Source organism: Aquarana catesbeiana, linkage group LG04 (assembly GCF_042186555.1).
Source record: "Aquarana catesbeiana isolate 2022-GZ linkage group LG04, ASM4218655v1, whole genome shotgun sequence".
Lineage (NCBI taxonomy): Eukaryota > Metazoa > Chordata > Amphibia > Anura > Ranidae > Aquarana > Aquarana catesbeiana.
In genome coordinates, this window is record NC_133327.1 from 51,055,352 (window position 1) to 51,075,904 (window position 20,553).

Sequence of the window (20,553 nt, forward strand, 5' to 3'; positions counted from 1 at the left end):
ACAGTCCTGAAGGCAAAAGGGGGTCCAACACGGTACTAGTAAGAGAAGAAAGAATGGCTGCACATCCAGAAATCCCGATTGCCTTTTATTGTTCACAATGATAACACTAAAGACACCAACATATGGTCACGTAGACGTGTTTCACACATACATCTTGTGCTTAACCAGGTAATGATTAAGCACAAGATGTATGTGTGAAACGCGTCTACATGACCATATGTTGGTGTCTTTGGTGTTATCATTGTGAACAATAAAAGGCAATCGGGATTTCTGGATGTGAAGCCATTCTTTCTTCTCTTACTAGTTTCCCACGGAGGCGGGCCGGGGCTGACACTCTACGAGTACTCTACTTCAGTCTCTAATCATACACCTGGAGCAGCGGTTCTTTTTCTTGCAACACTGTACTAGCAAGGTGTATCTAATAAAGTGGACTGCAAGTGCATATATGAACTGATTAGCACTTTATTACTTTATTATTGCTATTTTGCAAATTTTCTGAGATATTTTTGGATTTTTCATGTGGTTTGAATATGAACTATTCATTAGTTGCAATATATATATACTTTAACAGACAGAGCATTCCTTTTTAAGTTATATGGCCCATGAGTGCCAATATGATACACATAGCCATGATACACCCTGGGATAAGATATTTTTGTAAAAAAAAACTAACATATCCACCCATTTGGTCCAGCCATTTTATTCTGCATATAGGCAAACATTTAGAAAGTTATAGTATGGATATTACTATAGAGTTTTGTCATGCCACTTTTCACCCACACAGTGTATATTTTATATTCTAAGTCAATCCAGACAGTCATTGTGCAATTCTTATATATAATATAAACCTATATATAATTTGTTTTAAAGCTACTTCATTATATATAAACACCAGTCAGTCCTATTTATCAGAAAAATTATTACTGTTTCCACTCATCAACAAACCAGCTTCCTCCCATCGTGGTTCTGGTGGGTCATGGGAAAATGAATGATGGAAAGGATGTGAATGCTCCAAGACAGAACATGTGTTTTTTTGGACACTTAATTTAATTAGGAAGAGCATTTATATCATTTAATTTACCGTCTTAATTTGAATAATAGTATATGTACTGTCCGGTGATCTGAGTATGACATGCAATGTGCTCTACATACACAGTTTTAGTTAACGCAATGGTATTATGAGTAATGATTAAAACAAGTTAGGGCATTGCTAATGCTACCTATGAAAATGGAAATTGTGCTTACTTACTTAGCTAGATGCAGCACTGCCAATTGCTTTGTTCTCACAGCTCTGTGAGTAGAGAGCTGGTGACTGTCAAACTGGCTCTCTGCTCTGCCCCCAACCGTGCTCACTGAAGCGCTGGGCTGTGGAGGGGGTGGGAGCGGTCGGCTTAGGCTCTCAATGGCTCGCTGAGAGGTTGAGCAAGGTGCCAGCCCAGGCTTGTGGGCGGATCCCAACCAAATGGTCGCAATCTTTCCCGAGCCTGGACCAACTCTGTGACGTCAGCCGACAGCGGGCTTCAGCCCACTGTCTGCTGAAAACAGGTCATAGTAGCGCAGAACAAACTGCACTCCTGTGATCCATAGGATAAATACAGCCAAAGTAGCTTTGGCTGTACTTCTTCTTAAGGTTTCATGCACACTGAAGCTCATAAACGGCCGTTTTTGGGAGTTTGGGCTTTTTTTTAACAGCCCATAAACTCCCCTCCTTGTTATCCTATGTGTCCATGGACGTTTTTGGACGTTTATCAGCAGTGGAGTTTATGGGCTGTTGTCTGAACTCTCGAAAAATCGCGTTCAGGAGCTGTTTTTCTGACCGCCCAAAACACTTAAAAACACTTAAAAACGTTAAACGTGCATAAACGCTGATAAACGTCGGTAAACTCTCAAAAACGTGGCTCTCCAGTGTTTTTTAACGTTTTTAATGCATTGAAAAAAACAAAAAAACGCAAAAAAAACAGCTAAAATACGCGAATAGACGCTATTGCAAAAACGTTAAAAAACATTCAGACTCACTGCAAAGCTACTTATATAATGCTTTTATAATGTTATTTTGACGTCCATTGTGCATGGAGCCTAAAAGTGGTTCTGAAGGTTTTTTTACCTTTATGCATTCTATGCATGAAGTTAAGAAAAACCTCTGTGTGATCCTTACCTAATGGTCACGATAGCCTTGGCTGGATGGGGACTCTCCCTCCTCATTGGATCAGTGATCCAATGAGGAGAGAGTGGGGAGACTGGGCCGAGCCGCATCTCTATGTGTCTTATGGACGCATAGAACAGCGGCTGGGGAGCGAATGGGGAGATGCTAATGTAAACAAGCATCTCCCCGTGTGACAGTGTCACTGATCTCTGTTCCCTGTGATCGGGAGCAGAGATCAGTGACGTGTCACATGTAGCCACGCCCCCCAGTTAGTAACACATTCCTAGGACATACTTAACCCCTCCCTAGCCCCCTAGCGTTTAACCCCTTCACTGACAGTGTCATTTACACTGGAATCAGTGCATTTGTATAGCACTGATCGCTGTATAAATGACAATGGTTCCAAAAATGTGTCAAAAAATAAAAATGCCATAAAACTATCCCCTATTTTGTAAACGCTATAACTTTTTGTGCAAACCAATCAATAAACGCTTATTGTGATTTTTTTTACCAAAAATATGTAGAAGAATACGTATCGGCCTAAACTGAGGAAAAAAAATGTTTTTTAAAATATTTTTTGGGTAAATTTATTATAGCAAAAAGTAAAATATAGTGCGTATTTTTCAAAATTGTTGCTATTTTTTTTTTTTGTTTATAGCGCAAAAAATTAAAACCGCAGAGGTGATCAAATACCACCAAAAGAAAGCTCTATTTGTGATAAAAAAAAGGACGTCAATTTTTTTTGGAAGCCACGTCGCACGACCGCGCAATTATCAGTTAAAGCGACGCAGTGCCGAATCGCAAAAAACGCACTGATCAGGAAGGGGGTAAATTCTTCAGGGGCTGAAGTGGTTAAGGTGGATCTGTTTTCTTTAATATTTTTTTCATATTATTATTTACTAATCATCAGGTTTGCATTTAGTCCCTTTATAACTTCATTTCACTACCCTGCAAGTAAGTTGTAAGGTGTCAAAAACTTGCCAGCTCATATACTCATTAGAATCCTCCCCTTGGCTCTAAACTCATATGTCCAATGCCACTGATTGATCGTGTAATTTCTGCTGAAGGGCCTTGAGGAGCATGTGACCAATTATGACATTCTACCAATTACAGGGCAAACCACACTTTCACTTATACAGTATGTAAATATTAGTTGGGTATAAAAAAATTTCTATAGTACAGGCCTGCTTTTAAATCATACAATGCTTCTTTCAGATTGCAATAATTAATGTGGAGATTCTAATAGGAGGACTAAAGAATCTAAGGCATGCTGTTCTCAGGAAATACCAGGCATTAGCCAAGTAGGTTGAGAGCCCTGTCAACACTAAGTTTTGTTGTTCAACTTCTAGACCAGTGGTCTCCAAACTGTGGCCCGGGGATCAGATGTGAACCTTTGCTTGCCTTTATCCGGTCTTTGGGGCACTATTCTCCCACTGATAAAATACTATTCTGTCAACTGACACTAACAATGGGGCACTATTCTCCCACTGATACAACTCTATTCTGTCAACTGACACTAACAATGGGGCACTATTCCTCCCAGTGATACCAACGATGGGGCACTATTCCTCCCCCTAATATCAGAAGTGGAGATGTTTACTCCAACGGATGCCAGGAGGAAAATTTCCACTGCTGGTCACAGTCCGGTCTTCCTACATTTTGAAGGACAAAAAACTGGCCCTTTATTTAGAAAGTTTGGAGACCCCTGCTCTAGACAACCTGTATCTCTTTGAAGAATTTAGAACTACACACCTTAGCATGCTATGCTAAGTTTCTACCTTTTTGTTTATGTGAATTGCTATTGACCACTGACAGCTTTGAATAGAACAAGACCAAATGTTATAGTAAACATTGACATACAGTGTCTTGCAAAAGTATTCACAACAACATTGTCCCTTTTTTGTTTGGAGAGTTCCTTGGTCTTCATGGCAGCATTTGGTTAGTGGTGCCTCTTGCTTAGGTATTGCAGCCTCTGGGGCCTTTCAAAAAGGTGTGTATATGTAATGACAGATCATGTGACACTTATATTGCACACAGGTAGACATCATTTCACTAATTATGTGACTTCTGGAGGTAATTGGTTGCACCAGAGCTTTTTATGGGCTTCATAAAAAAGGGGGTGAATACATACGCACATGCCGATTATCAGTTTTTTATTTCTGAAAAATAGTTTTATGTATATGTTTTTTCTAATTTTACTTCACCAACATAGACTATTGTCTTCTGATCCATCACATATAATTCAGATTAAAAAAAAACATTGAACTAAAGGCTGTAATGTAACAAAATTGGTAAAAAGCCAAGGGGGGTGAATACTTTTGCAAGGCACTATAACCTGCTGCAGATTTATTGCATTTTTCAATGCATTGGGGTTGATTTACTAAAAGTAAATAGACTGTACACTTTGCAAAGGGCAGTTGCCCTCTGCAAAGCCAGTTCCCCCAGAGTTTAGTAAATGAGGTCAAGCTTCCCTCTGCAAAGAATACCCGATCACGTGCAAATGAAAATAAAAAAAGAATAAAAAAACAGAATTTTTTGTTTACACATAATTGGATGTAGAAAGTCAGCAGAGCTTCTGCTCATTTACTAAACTCTGGAGCAACTGCTCTTACAAAGTGCAACTGTACTTTGCAAAGTGCAAAGTCTATTTGCCTTTAGTAAATCAACCCCACTGCTCGGTTTGCAAAGTGTTAATGGGTAGAACTACGGTCTTCTCTCTTGCACATGTACCTTTTTAAATGCGCTATAATAGTCTGCTAGCCTTCATGCTGCTGTACAGGGTTACAGTCAGTGTAATAAAAGCTAGTCAAATTTAGACGCGATAATAGTCTACTAGCCTTGTTTACTGCAGCTTGGCATTGCAAGGTCTACAAGGCAGTGCATGGCATGGTCTACAACATAGGTGTGCACAGCCTATTGCATTAGGTATGCACCCTAAAGCTCAAACAAACGTGCGTGTGTGTGTTTACATATATACACTGAGAAAAATTATAAACGCAACACTTTTGTGTTTGCCCCTTTTTATCATAAGCTGAACTTAAAGATCTACGACTTTTTCTATGTACACAAAAGGCCTATTTTTCTCAAAGATTGAAAGATTGTTTACAAATCTATCTAAATCTGAGTTAGTGAGCACTTCTCCTTTGCCAAGATAATCCATCCACCTCACAGGCGTGGCATATCAAGATGTTGATTAGAGAGAATGATTATTGCACAGGTGTGCCTTAGGATGGCCACAATAAAAGGCTATTCTAAAATGTGCAGTTTTATCACACAGTACAATGCCACAGATGTTGCAAGTTTTGAGGGAGCGTGCAATTGGCATGCTGACTGTAGGAATGTTCACCAGAGCCGTTCCCCTAGAATTGAATGTTCATTTCTCTACCATAAGCTGTCTCCAAAGGTGTTTCAGAGAATTTAGCAGTCCATTCAACTGCCCACGTGTACCACACCAGCCCAGGACCTCCATATCCAGGATGTTCACCTCCAAGATCATCTGAGACCAGCCACCCGGACAGCTGCTGCAACAATCTGTTTGCATAACCAAATAATTTCTGCACAAAGTGTCCGAAACCGTCTCAGGGAATCTCATCTGCATGCTCATCGTCCTTATCAGGGTCTTGGCCTGACTGCAGTTCATAGTCGTAACTGACTTGTGTGGGCAAATGCTCACATTTGATGGCGTCTTGCACTTTGGTGCGGTGTTCTCTTCACGGATGAATCCTGGTTTTCACTGTACAGGGCAGATGGCAGACAACGTGTATGGCGTCGAGTGGGTGAGCGTTTTTGCTGAGGTCAACGTTGTGGATCGAGTGGCCCATGGTGGCAGCGGGGTTATGGTATGGGCAAGCGTATGCTATGGACAATTAACACAGGTACATTTTATTGATGGCATTTTGAACGCACAGAGATACCGTGATGAGATCCTGAGGCCCATTGTTGTGCCATTCATCCACGACCATCACCTCATGTTGCAGCATGATAATGCACGACCCCATGTTGCAAGGATCTGTACACAATTCCTGGAAGCTGAAAACATCCAAGTTCTTGCACGGCCAGCATACTCACCGGACATGTCACCCATTAAGCATGTTTGGGATGCTCTGGATCGGTGTATACGACAGCGTGTTCCAGTTCCTGCCAATATCCATCAATCCATCAACAGGCCACAATCAACAACCTGATCAACTTTATAAGAAGGAGATGTGCTGCACTGCGTTAGGCAAATGGTGGTCACACCAGATACTGACTGGTTTTCGGACCCCCCCGACCCCCCCACAATACAGTAAAACTGCACATTTTAGAGTGGCCTTTTATTGTGACCAGCCTAAAGCCCCATACACATACAGATTTCCTGCTGAGTTTTTCCTTCAGATTTACCAAAACCATGTAGTGGAAGGGCCTACCTGATTGCATACACATTGAAACTCCTAAGGTTTGACCTCATATTATATGGTTTTGGTAAATCTGAAGGAAAAACTCAGGGGAAAATCTGATAGTGTGTGTGGGGCTTAAGGCACACCTGTGCTATAATCATGCTGTCTAATCAACATCTTGATATGCACACCTGTGAGGTGGATGGAAAGGAGAAGTGCTCACTAACACAGATTTAGACTTTTTGAAAGAAATAGTCTTTTTGAGTACATAGAAAAAGTCATAGATCTTTAAGTTCAGTGTTGCATTTAAAATTTTGCTCAGTGTATATAACCCTGGCAAATTGTTCTCCCTGTCGGCACAGTGAAAGAAAAGTATGCAAACACTTCTCTTGGGGCAGAGCCGGTGAGAGGGAGATCTTTCCCATCTTCCCACCAGCACACACAGCAATAATACTAATGCGCATGGGGTGATTAGGGTGTACCCAGGCACATCCGGCACACCCTATGCGCACACCTATGGTCTACAATGACCCTTTCCTATCTTCGATTCCCCCAGAGATTCTGCCCCTAGCATTTACTGTGCATTACTTTACATATTTAAATATTAAACCTCATCTGCCATATAGCTGCCCACCCCTCCATTTTAATGAGGTGTTCTTCTAAAGCTGCTATATCCTGTTGTGAAGTAACTGTCCTGCAAAGCTTGTTATCATCAGGAAGCACTGGGCTTGAACTATTTATTCCAACTTCTATATCGTTTATGAACAAATTAAACAGAACTGGTGTCAAGGGAGAGCTCTGGGGTTCGCGGCTCACAACTTTAGGCTACTTTTAGAAAAAGATCCCTTTATCACTTCTCTATGGACATGTTCCTGTAACCAGTTTTTTATTCACGTGCATACAATTTCTTCAATGCCAATTGATCTTAATTTGTATAAAGCGTTTATGGGGTACTTTACCAAATGCCTTAGCGAACTCTAGATACACTACGTCTATAGGCCTTCCTCTATTGAAATTACAGCTCAAGTCCTCACATAACGATGGTCGGTCTGACAAGAATGGCCCTTCATAACTCCATGTCACCAATATTACCATTTTCACTTGTTCCCTTTTACCCTTGTGTTGATGCATTGACCTGTAATGCATTAAGCACACCTATTGGTTTTCAATGAGCCATCAGCACACATCCAGGGGCCGAAAACGTGCCTGCCCCTTTTTCCTGCTGAGGGGCTGGTGTATTTGTTTTGCCCATATATGTGCAATGCGCTGTCATTGACAATGAATGGTTATGCATCACAATGCTCATAGACCACCTGTTGTATCATGTCTTAATGTGTGTCAATGTGCAAAACTACACGGTCACTAAAGTGTAAAGGCAGCCTTAATCCAGCTCCTGTATGAACATGAAATCCTTATCATCCATCATTTTTCTTATAATTAATAAACTGTGGAAAAGGCTTTGCCCCAAGAAAAGTATTACATTTTTGATTATTTTTAAATAACAGGCACTTGTTTTCAAATGGGTATCCTTAAATAGTCAAATATCATTACAGGTTTTCACCTGCATTTTGCTTAAAATGGAAAACCCCTTTAAGGTTTACTAAGTCCTTTTTTTTTAAATCTGGAGTACTTCTGTCTCCACCATTCTCAAATAAAATTGGAACGTTCTTTGATAATAAAACAACAGTCCTCGGGAAGAAGTTTGGCTGCGAAATAAAATAAAAATCTAGTGCCAGGGATCTAGGTTGACCCCATTAACTGTCACTATTGATCACTGTCCTTTCTTCGTTTAGGAGGCCTCGTGTCTCCTCGCTCTGCTCCTTGCACCGTGCACACATGATCTTTTTGTGGAGTCCATTGTAAAGGCACGTTCCCAACAAGAGGATGACAAAGCCAAGAATCTGCAACGGATGGAACTGTTCCCAGCCCACAGCCAAGCTGACGACCCAGATGACCAGAGTCCTCAGACTATCTAGCACCATGCGGGTAGTGGCACTGATCTCCTTGGTCACGCTTATGCCAGCGAAGTTAAAGAAGGCGATGCTGGTGATATTACCAATCAGGGCCAGGATGATTAGTGGCTGGCGACCCATTTGGCAGAAGGCATCCAGAGAGTCCTCTAAAACTCCACGTTCACTGTTACTGAAGCCCCCGGCAGGAATGTAGTAGAAGGGGATCAACAGGATGGTCAAAATGATAAATCCAAACAGACCTGAAAATAATAATAAAAATTCTATTAATAAAAGACATGTTTTCAGCAAGTGTTCATTTTAAAGCTGAACTCCAGACAAAGAGCTAATTTACACTACTGACCTACTGTACATATGCGAGCTGCTATACCTGCCAAAGGATTTGTAGTTTTGTCTATCTGTTCCTTAGATTTTCAGAGCCAGTATGATGACATGACTTTTGTCTGCTACAGTTAAGCAACAAAGATTGGTCAACCCCCCACCTCCAGTCTCTGGCGAGACAATGAAAGAGCACCAACAGTCTGAGATGAGATAAACCTTCTGCTCTCTTCTCCACTTTCCAGGGCCATCTCAATAGCATCATGGGCCCTTGGGCAAAATAATGCACTGGTGCCCCTTACCAGCCTGTCCTAATTTACACACACAGATACTCTCAAGAAGTAGCCTCCCTGACGGTACTCCCGAGTGTGGCTCGGGGTTAAATTTCAGCACCATTAGTGGTAACCCCGAGCCACACTCGGGATTACATCTCAGGATCCTGGTGCGATGTCCCCCCGCGCTGTCTGCGGGCTCCGTCCTCTGCCCGAAGCCATTCTGTGCCAGGTTCCATTACCTGCGAGCATTGCGACGCACGGGGGCGGAGCCTGGCGGCAAATTCAAAAAGATGTAAAAATCATAACACATACAGTACTGTAATCTTACAGATAACAGTACTGTATGAAATCATTTCACTTCCCTTTTGACCCCAGTGCTTTTGCCCATGCAGTTTTATATTATATATACTGTTCTTTCTACCTGGAAACTTGAGATTGTCCATAGCAACCAAAAAGTGTCCCTTTACATCAATAGTGGCTTTAGACCAGCTAGAAAACAGCGATAACCTGCTCTGGCAGTGGACTGTCCCTCGGTATCATCATGCCCAATGCAGGGCTATAGTCCCTACAATGGCCTTGATGATGATCGGACCTTAAACCGCTGGATCACAGGGAAAATGATTTTGCAGGAACCAGTCTAGCAGTGTGGAGGAGCAGGGGATCAGGTAAGTAAATCTACTTTAACAAGTCTCCTAGACCTGCCATATTGTCTTTACAAATTGGATCCCAGGAGGTATATCTTTTGCATAAAGCAACGTTAGTGAAAGAGCAATACCTGGTAGGTTAATTGGCTTCTGTTTAAATTGGCTCTAGTATGTGTGTATGTATGAATGTGAGTTAGGGACCTTAGATTGTAAGCTTCTTGAGGGCAGAGAATGATGTGAATGTATAATAAATATATAAAGCACCGTGTAAATTGTTGGCGCTATATAAGCACTTTTGAAAATTTTGAGGGGGCAGCAAACAAACCCCTCCAGATCCACACTCACCCCACAGATTCTTGCAATGCTCATGGCTCCCCTAATACCAGGCGCCGCGGCTTCCACGTTAACCCGGTCTTCTTTCCGGGTTCCAAATCTTCTACCTCCTGTCCTGATTGGCCAGGACGAGAAGCCGGAAACCGATATTGATTCGCTAATATCACAAGTGGGAGGACAACCTTTTACAAGCCAATTAGAGCCTCGGTCTCTAATCACATGCTTGTAAAAAAAAAAATGACAGACCTTATAGAAACCTATTAGTTTGGCGCCCCGCACAGTGCACAGCCACCAGTGTTAATTTCGGCAACGTCAGCTCCATTTTTACAGTGACGAAAATGAAACTAAAAATACAGCGTATTTTCATCCACTGATGGAGACTATGACAAAAATCAAATCCGTTTTCGTTACTGAATGAAAACCGGATGAAAATGTGAGGCCGGGACGTTTACCCTTGTGAATTATCTTCTGGTTTTCACGGAGCTTCGCCTGCTTCCACAATCCGCTCTCAGCAAGCAAGCTTGTTCGACTGTGTGCACCGTAATGACTGACAGAGACCAGAGAGAGCAGCACTGTGCATTTCAGACCAGCTAGGCCTCCCGAGTCCCGACGAGACTAGGGTTGCCACCTGTCCAGGATTCACCCAGACAGTCAGGGTTTTCAATCAAGTGTTCAGGTTTCATGCAGACTGAAATCCGGACACATTATTCAAACCAAGTAGTGGCTCCTCAAGTAACCAAGCTAGTCACACAAATCTGTTGCCATCTGGGAGCTGCAGGCGGCTGTCTTGGGCCAAGTTCGGCATCACTAGGTGGCAGGGTGATGATGTTGGAAAGAGCAATTAGGCCACACCCACTGTTCACTACGGCACGCTATGCACACCACATTACTACTCTCCTTGGGGCACCCAAAGGTGTCCCAGGCCGCTAAAGTGTTCGGGTTTGGCTTAAAGAAAAGGTGGCAGCCCTAGACGAGGCTGAATCTGTCCCACTCCCGAGTCCCGATTTGCGAGATGACCGCCAGGCGCCCAGAGCAGGGCAGACTGTGAGTGTGTAGTACATTACAATTACAGCAGGCCTGAGGCCTCCCCTCAGACCACCGTCCATGCAGACAGCACTGTGCAGCATTACAGGCCTCCTCTGATTACTGGCAGTGGCATCCAGGGCACTGTGGATTACAGTCCATCCCTCAGACCACCATCTTGCTGTGCAGCATTACAGGCCTCCTCTGACCAGTGACCAATGGCACTGCACTGCATGGTAGCACTGGCATCATTACGATCATGCAAAGAGTTTTTTTTTTTTTTTTTTTGTTATTTTTACGTTACCCTTTTGTCAAAAAAGCAATATTCTTGATGAAACGGTTTTACTTAAACAAAGAGGTTATATAACGACTAAATCTGTGTCTGTAGTGCATGTTCAAACCTTAATACCATAAATAATAACAATATATTTTTCACTCCAGCAGTAGTATATAATGAGCTTGGAAATTGTAGAAAAAAAGCTTAAATAATGCATTACAATTTAACTACACCCATTCGATTTTAGATGACTAAAATGTACTAGAGATTTTAGTCGACAAAAATGTACTAGAGATGTAGTCGACTAAATACGACTAAAACACTGGCAGAAGACTAAAATGGGACTAAAACTTATGCTGTCCATACACTATACGAAAAATCAGCCGAACCCATTTTCGAAAAACGAACATTCGGCCGTGAGCGCAAACGATAGTGCCATCATGTAATGACCGATAAATCATTCAGTGGACATAAATGAATGCATCTTTTGTTTGTTTTTTTACATATACCTGGTGCAGACAGTTCGGACGGGACACACATTAACCTTTCAATTTACCGTTCGTTAGGCAGAAAATTTCCATGCTCTCAATTTTTCGGTCGGGAAAAGTTCCTATCCGAAAATGCGATCGTCTGTGGCAATTCCGACGCGCAAAATCCCTACGGATGCTCGGGAACAATTCGACGCATGCTCGGAAGCATTGAACTTCATTTTCTCGGCTCGTCGTAGTGTTCATGACGGTCGTAATTTCAGCGAACTTTTGCGTGACCGTGTTTATGCAAGGCAAACTTGAGCAGAATCCCGTCGGAAAAGCCTTCATATCTTTTTCTGACGAGAAATCCGCTCGTGTGTACGTGGCATAAGACTAATGCCCCATACACATGAGCGGATTTTCCGTTGGAAAAAACTTGGATGGTTTTTCCGACGGAATTCCGCTCAAGCTTGGCTTGCATACACACGGTCACACAAAAGTTCTCTACACTTTCGACCGTCAAGAATTTTTTCAAGTTTTTTCCAACGGAAAATCCGCTCATGTGTATGGGACATTAGTCTTATGCCGCGTACACACGAACGGATTTCTCGTCGGAAAAAGATATGAAGGCTTTTCCGACGGGATTCCGCTCAAGTTTGCCTTGCATAAACACGGTCACGCAAAAGTTCGCTGAAATTACGACCGTCACAAACACTATGACGAGCCGAGAAAATGAAGTTTAATGCTTCTGAGCATGCGTCGAATTGTTTCCAAGCATGCGTAGGAATTTTGCACGTTGGAATTTGTACAGACGATCGCATTTTCGTATAGGAACTTTTCCTGACCGAAAAATAGAGAACATGCTCCCAATCTTTTGCTGGCTGGAATTCCGCCAGCAAAAGACCGATGAAGCATACACATGGTCGCATTTTCCGCCAAAAAGCTCTCATCTGAGTTTTTCTGGTGGAATTTCCGATCGTGTGTACACGGCATAAAACTAGATCGAAATTTGCTTCCAAAATTAACTTCAAGATGTTAAAAAATGTTTGTCATATTATCAGTTATTTAAAAGTAAATCGTTCTATGATTAGATTATGCATACTAGGGGACCGGCCGCCACTGACCTGTAATAAATAAATAGAAGTACCTGGTATTTCCTTTGACTCTCAATACTAAACAAAACAGCAGGGGAGCGAAGGAAATGTAAGTGTATAATGTAGGGAGGGAGTGGGATTAACGCAAACTTGCTGCTGTGGCTTGAATGGGCACACAATAGAAAAAGACAATACAGATAAATACAGATCAATGTAGATAAATGACACCAGTTCAAACAGCTGATGGTGCACTACTCACCCTCAGTTCCCACAGCTCGGAGGGGATGTACGTTATGTTTGTAGATAAATTTCTCTTCTAGAACCATCTGGATAGATACGATGATCTGAGCCATGATAATAAGCAGGTCACCTTGATGGAGAGAACAGACAATAGAAAATATAAATAGTACAAAAAGTGTGCACTTATGCAGCTTTGCTGTAGATCAAAAACAAGAACCAAGGGTGAGTAGAATAGTAGCCATGTGATAGAAACCCACAAAACTGAGATCCCGGGAGTGGTCACTAATGGTGCCTAAACCCATGTTTCAAGGGACATGCATCCAACAACAACGCAATCTTTTTTCCTTTTTTGTTCTAATAAATATTCCCCAAAAATATATAAAAAACATTTTTTTCCTCAGTTTAGGCCGATATGTATTCTTCTACATATTTTTGGTAAGAAAAATCGCAATAAGCGTATATTGATTGGCTTGCGCAAAAGTTGTAGCGTTTACAAAATAGGGGATAGTTTTATGGCATTTTTATTATTTATTTTTTTTAGTATTAATTCTGGCGATCTGCGATTTTTATCGGGACTGCGACATTATGGGGGACACATCGGACAATTTTGACACATCTTTGGGACCATTGGCATTTATACAGCGATCAGTGCTATAAAAATGCATTGATTACTGTAAAAATGGCACTGGCAGGGAAGGGGTTAACACTAGGGGGCGATCAAGGGGTTAATTGTGTTCCCTAGTGTGTGTTCTAACAGAAGGGGGGAGGGGACTGTGTAGGGGAGATGACAGATCGCTGTGCATACTCTGTATGGACAGATGATCTGTCTCTTCTCCCCTCAGAGAACCGGAAACTGTGTGTTTACACACACAGATACTCGTTGTCGGTGTGCCCCGAGCGATCGCGGGAGCACGGTGATGATCGCGACCGCCGGGCACTCACATCGGCTCCGTGGGTGAGCAGGGGGCGCAGGACGAAGCGACGTTACATCAAGTGGTTAATGAATATGGACATACAAATATAACACTACCAGTGAAAAGAGGCCGTAGAACCCCCCCAGGGTTGTATCCTCCCACCCCCTCTCTCCCATCCTAGGACCTATCCAACCTACAAGAACTCCTGCTTCCCCATCTCAATAGATGGAAACTAAATAGGTGTTACATACCTGGTAGGAGGCTGAAGTGCTGAGAGGACTCCCCTTGTGGCTAAGTACAGTACACCCCTGAAGATGGTACATGAAGTGCAGTGCTCAAAGAAGCACAGGTTGCCCGTAGTGTACTGAAGAGTTGGACCGGTGATCACCTGATGAATACTGGGACAGGCAGGATGCACAGTAAGGCAGAAGTCTCTCAGGAACTCCAGAAGTACCTGGCAACAGTGTACACAGGAAACGGCAATGGAAGCCAGGACAGGGGTCATACATGGTGGATCAGTCAGTAGTGGATGCAGGTAGCAGGAACAAGCCGAGATCATACACAGGAGGGCAGGTAAGTAGCAGGTAACTAGTAGCAAAGTTTGTAATGCAAGTCGGGGTCATATGTGGGTGATCAGACAGCAGCAAAGTCGGTAGAGCAAGCCAGGGGTAAAAAGCCAGGAGCGGAGATCAGACAGGTCAAGGGCAAGCCAGGTCAATAACAGGAAATCCAAGGAAACATGCACAGAGGCTCAGGAACACAGGAAGGCTAACAACAATCCAGCAATCTGTGAACACAGCAGCAGTCTTTTATAGGCCAGTGAGTGTCAGCATCTGCCACGTATTGCGTGCGCCATTGCGCACGCATATTCGCCAATTCGCGCCGTCACACACTTTCCCATTCTTGCGCCAGTGCGCATGCGAATGTGCTGGATGTGCCCATTTCTAGTATTGGCAACGTTGCCAATTCTCCTACGGCCATTTCCTTGACAATAGGGCAGTGAGGTGGGAGAAGAAGGGGTGGGAGGATACAACCCTAGGGGGGTTCTACGGCTTCTTTTCACCGGTAGTCTTATATTTGTAAATCCATATTAATGAATAAATACTTGTTGGTAGCCTATAGTAGGTGCTATATCTTTTGTGGTGTGTTTCTTATGTGATAGAAACTTACCTGCAGCCTTAAAATGGGTCTTCAACAGCCCATGCTGTGATTTGTCACAGCACATGCCCATCACTGGGTCCCAGCCAGTAATTGACCACCGGCACCCAGCGATCGGCTCTGAGAGTGTACACAACACTGTGTTCAGTGACACGGGATCTAGTTGTTTTTTCATTTCCTGCTCAGAAGGGAATGAAAACAACTAGGTTTCCAGTAAAAGCAGCACACAGTACACACATAAACACTTGTTTAGCTTCTTGACTTCCCTAGACATTAACCCCTTCCTGCCCAGTGTCATTAGTACAGTGACAGTGCATATTATTAGCACTGACCACTATTATAATGTCACTGGTGATGTCAGGGGCAGCTAGTTGGTTCACCACAAAGTGTCAGATTGCTCTCCGCGCTATTGCAGTCCTGTTATAAGCCGCTGATCGCTGCCATTACTACTATAAAAAAAATGTTTTTAAAAAAATTCCAGTATATATCCTATAGTTTGTAGACGCTATAAGGCTCCATGCACACTGGCTTAAAAATCGCTGCTACTACAGGAGTTTTGTGTTCTGCCTGTAGAAGCAGCTCAATGTTATCCTATGTGTCCATGTACATTAGGGTGATTAAAGGCATACTTTGAGCTCAACGTTTAGAGGCAGGAAAAAAAAATCCCTTCTGGTTTGCGTTCCTGATTGGAGCTCACTGGCAGAAAAAAAGCAAAACTCTCCTAAACTCATCTGAATTATGTATAAAAATACGAGTCTATATGAGCGTTTTTTTTTTCTGCCAAAAGAAATAGCATTTTTTTAAGCCCAGTGTGTGTGGAGCCTAATTTTATTATTTTCAGGTACTATACAGCGCCGTCAATTTACGCAGCTCTTTACATTAACGTTGTACATTCACATCTGTCCTTACCCTCAAGGAACTTACAATCTAATGTCCCTAACTCACATTCATACATACACATTTACTAGGGCCAATTTAGACAGGAGCCAATTAACCTACCATCATGTCTTTGGTGTGTTTTTTTTTTCTTTTTCTTATTGGATATATTTTATAGTAGAAAGTTAAAAATATAGTTTTTTTTCAAAATTGTAGGTCTTTTTTCTTTTATATATATAAAAAAAAAAAAAACCCAGAGGTGATTAAATACCAGAAAAACAAAGCTCTATTTGTGTGAAAAAATGATATAAATTTAGTTTGAATACGGTGTTGCATGACTGCGCAATTCTCAGTTAAATTAGCACAGCACCGCATAGCAAAAAAAAAAAATGGCCTGGTCATGAAGAGGGGTAAATCTTCCAGAGGGCAACTGGTTAAAAAAGGATACTTTGCACATTGGCCTTAAAGTGATAGACAACTAAATGGACTATTTGTTGAATCAGACTTGCCTCTTTTTTCAGCCTGACTATAAAAGGAATATTTGTTTACCTGTAATGACATCATTGAGGTCCTTCCCACTGCCGTGGCCACTTAGTAAGTCCGCCAAGCCTACAACGACCAGTCCAGCGATGGTGACCAGGATCCCGACCCATTGGCTGCACTCCAACTTTCTCCCCAGGAACGCCACGGACAGAAGACCTGTGAAGATGATGACAGCTCCTCGCAGCATCTGGAAGCTGGATGCACTGGTCATGTTCAAGGCTGATGGAAGGATAAGAAAGGAATAGTGAATAGAATTTAGAAACATAAAATCTAAATCTTCTAAAAAAAAAAAATCATATAATCTTGAACCTCTTCTGGACTGCCACATGCATAAATACCTGTACGTGATTTCTAGCTCCGGGTATGGGGCACGCACGCGTGCCGCCGATGACCCACTCGCAATGTGATTGGACACAGCGGGAGCCAATCAGTGGGTCCGGAAGGCCTGATGTTCGCCGGCACCCCGCGATCATTCCCAAGAGAGGCAGAATGGCAATTAGAGAAGGGAAGACACGCAAAGTCGCCATTCTGTGAGAGGGGAAGATGGAGATCTTGTGTTTCTGCTAAGCAGGAACACAGATGTCTGCCTTCCCCTAATCAAAGCACCTCCCCACTGTTAGAAAGCACTCTCTAGGAACACATTTAACCCTTTGATCGCCCCTGATGTTAACCCCTTCGCTGACAGTGTCATTAGTACAGTGACAGTGCATTTTTAGCACTTTAGCACTGATCACTGTATTGGTATCACTGGTCCCCAAAAAGTGTCACTTAGTGTCAGATTTGTCCACCACAATGTTGCAGTTCCGCTATTACTAGTAAAAAAAAAAACAAAAAAGCAAGTTCCATAAAAATATCCCATAGTTTGTAGATGCTATACCTTTTGCACTAACCAATCAATATACGCTTATTGGGATTTTTTTTTACCATAAATATGGAGCAGAACACATATTGGCCTAAACTGATGAAGGAACTTGATTTTTTTATTTTTTTATTGGACGTGTTTTATAGCATAAAGTAAAAAATATTGGTTTTTTTTTTCAAAATTGTCACTCTTTTTTGTTTATAATGCAACAAATAAAAACTGCAGAGGTGATCAAATACCACCAAAGGAGAGCTCTATTTGTGGGGAAAAAAGGACATTGATTTCTCTATTCCAAAGCATCTCCAACTATTATCTCCTCCATTTCCCTGAAGAAGGGATTTACCCGAATTTCCCAAAACATGTTGGTATATAGGAGAAGTGCTTTTTCTTATACTATATATAGACATTATGTACTATTCTATGTGTGGTGCTGTGTCACACCTTCATACTGTTTTATGAAATAATAAATTTTTCTATGTTTCTAAAATACTTTGTCTTCAAAAGTTCGCCCTTAAAGTCCCACAGTACCGGGAGGTACTTGTTTTCTCTAAATACATAACATATTTGGGATGGTGGCAACAACAAATGGAGATTCTTATTCTCCATAATGGTTCCCTTTCTATAATTCAATTCTATTTGGGTACAACATTGCACGACCGCGGAATTGTCAGTAAAAATAAGACAGTGCCGTATCGCAAAAAAATGGCCTGGTCAATAAGGGGGGGGGGTAAAACCTTCCGAGGCTGAAAAGGTTAACATGTCAGTGTAATTTCCAAAGTTTTTTCAATCTTGTTAAGGCTGGGTTCACACCATCACCGCATCTGTCTCACAGCAGGGTCCAGTGCGTCCTGGTTCACCGTTTCAGGTCCGATTTCAGCTTGAATTGTTGGCTGAATTCCTGAAACGGACCAAAAGACGCACAGCGTTTTAGTGCAAAACGCACCGGACCTGCTGTGGAGATATGTGAACTGGCTCCATATAGAGCTGGTCAAAATCTCCTGCTATTGTGAATTGGATGCGGCTTTTATTAAAAATAATGCCTGTTGATGCTGCCAAGTAGGCCCTTGTTCGAGCATTTCCTGTACCCCAGATAGGGACTACAAGCATTAGTGATGACACTAACCCTAATGGACCCTAAGATTATCACATTACTTGTAGTAATTAATCTATTTGCATTAGGAGGATACATTTGTCATTTTAGGCCTTTAAAATATATGTACAGTTACCTTCTGTTGGGCTCTATGTACTCACCCACATACATGATGCTGGTCCCGGTCATGTCACATATGGCTGGGCCAAGGAAGATGAGAGGATTGAAGGGTTCAGAAGATGCCATGGTGGGCTGGGGAGACCGTTTGTCCTTGAAGACCAGGATGTAGAAGACAGCCAGACAAGAGAGCTCTCCTAAGAACATTCCCACCGCCTAAGATACAAAGAAAGAGACAATTCAGCCCATCACTGCTATCTACCACATGGGAACTCCCTACCATCTACAATGAATTTTTCCAGCACTGCATGTAAGCAGGTTGTTTTTCAGTAAGGCTTCATTTACATGGGCATATGCATTCTACGCATACTGTATGCAAATATGGGAATTCTGCATGTAGTGCAGGTTCCTTGCTGGCAGAGCTAACCAAGGGTTCTACTAAAATACACACCTAAAGTACTTGCGTTGAGGTGCATACAATTCTACTGATGACTTTACATATACAAACAGTGACGGCTGGTGCTCAAAATTTTTGGGGGGGCGCAAACAAACTCAAAAAAAAAAACATCAATTGCAGCCACTGTGCCCATCAAGCGCAGCCACTGTGCCCATCAAACGCAGCCACTGTGCCCATCAAGCGCAGCCACTGTGCCCATCAAACACAGCCACTGTGCCCATCAAACGCAGGCAATGTGCCCATCAAACATAGAAGGCTATATACCAGAGACGGGATGGAGACTGGGCCTACAATGAGTTTATCCTACAGTTGTTGGAATATATCCTGTATCATAATATTTTTACTTTTGATGGTTCCCACTTCCTCCAGGTACAGGGTGTGGCGATGGGGACTTGCTGTGCCCCATCATACGCGAACCTGTACCTGGGGGAGTGGGAAACCACATTCCTCAGTGATGAAAACTCGTCGATGTATACAAACCACTTTTTATTATGGTTCAGATACATCGACAACATTTTCACCATCTGGGACGGTCCCATAGAGCTCTTGCAGTCATGCCTAGAGAGCATGAACAAGAATTGCTTCAATTTGAATTTTACCATGTCATCAAGTCGCAGTGAGATTGCATTTCTGGATGTCATGGTCTATAGGGGTCAGGATGGTGGACTCAGCAGTGGCCTCTATCGTAAGGCCACTGCTGGGAACACCATCTTACATGCCTCCAGTTTCCATCCACCTAGTCTCATTAGGTCTATACCATACAGCCAGTACCTAAGGGTGCGCAGAAATTGCACTGACGAGGCGACCTTTAAAACTGAAGCAAATAAGTTGCGTGCAAGACTCCTTGAGAGAGGTTATTCACATACCTCCCTCAAAAAGGCCTTTAGGCGGGCCACCACACATACTAGACAGGCTTTGATTTACTCTCAAAAGAACAAAAAACAGGATAACCATCTGCGCATTATTACCAAATACTGCAATCAACATGCTGAAGTTAAAAGAATTGTGTCCAAGTTCTGGCACATTCTTACCATGGACCCAAATTTGAATAGACTCCTCCCCGAGAGTCCGCTCTTTACTTTCAGGAGGGCTACTTCCTTATCCTCCAGATTGGTGAGGAGCGAATTCAAAGATGAAAATTTTGCCCAGCACTGTAAATATAGGGGCACATTTATGTGTGGGGCCTGTGGGTACTGTAAGTATATGTATACTACCAAAAATCCCACCTTACCCGATGGCAGTACGTTCAGGCCAAAACATTTTGCAAATTGCAAGACTAAGGGAGTGGTGTACATACTATGGTGTGATTGCGGATGCTTCTATGTTGGGAAAACCAAGTTGGAATTCTGGCATAGGGCATACCGCCACATCAG

The 20,553-nt window shown here is 42.5% G+C and overlaps 1 protein-coding gene across 1 annotated transcript in view; it reads right to left on the bottom strand.

The window, feature by feature from the left end:
- Nucleotides 1-684: 684 nt before the first annotated feature.
- The window catches only part of SLC35F6 (solute carrier family 35 member F6), a 59,731-nt gene continuing 39,862 nt past the window's right edge, over nt 685-20,553 (bottom strand). The window contains exons 3-6 of the mRNA XM_073625176.1: nt 18,768-18,939; nt 16,661-16,873; nt 13,183-13,293; nt 685-8,731 (exon numbers count right to left, since the gene is read on the bottom strand). Of these exons, the coding sequence (XP_073481277.1) occupies nt 8,274-8,731; nt 13,183-13,293; nt 16,661-16,873; nt 18,768-18,939 (954 nt within the window). The 3' untranslated portion in view covers nt 685-8,273. The remainder of the gene's footprint in view (nt 8,732-13,182; nt 13,294-16,660; nt 16,874-18,767; nt 18,940-20,553) is intronic.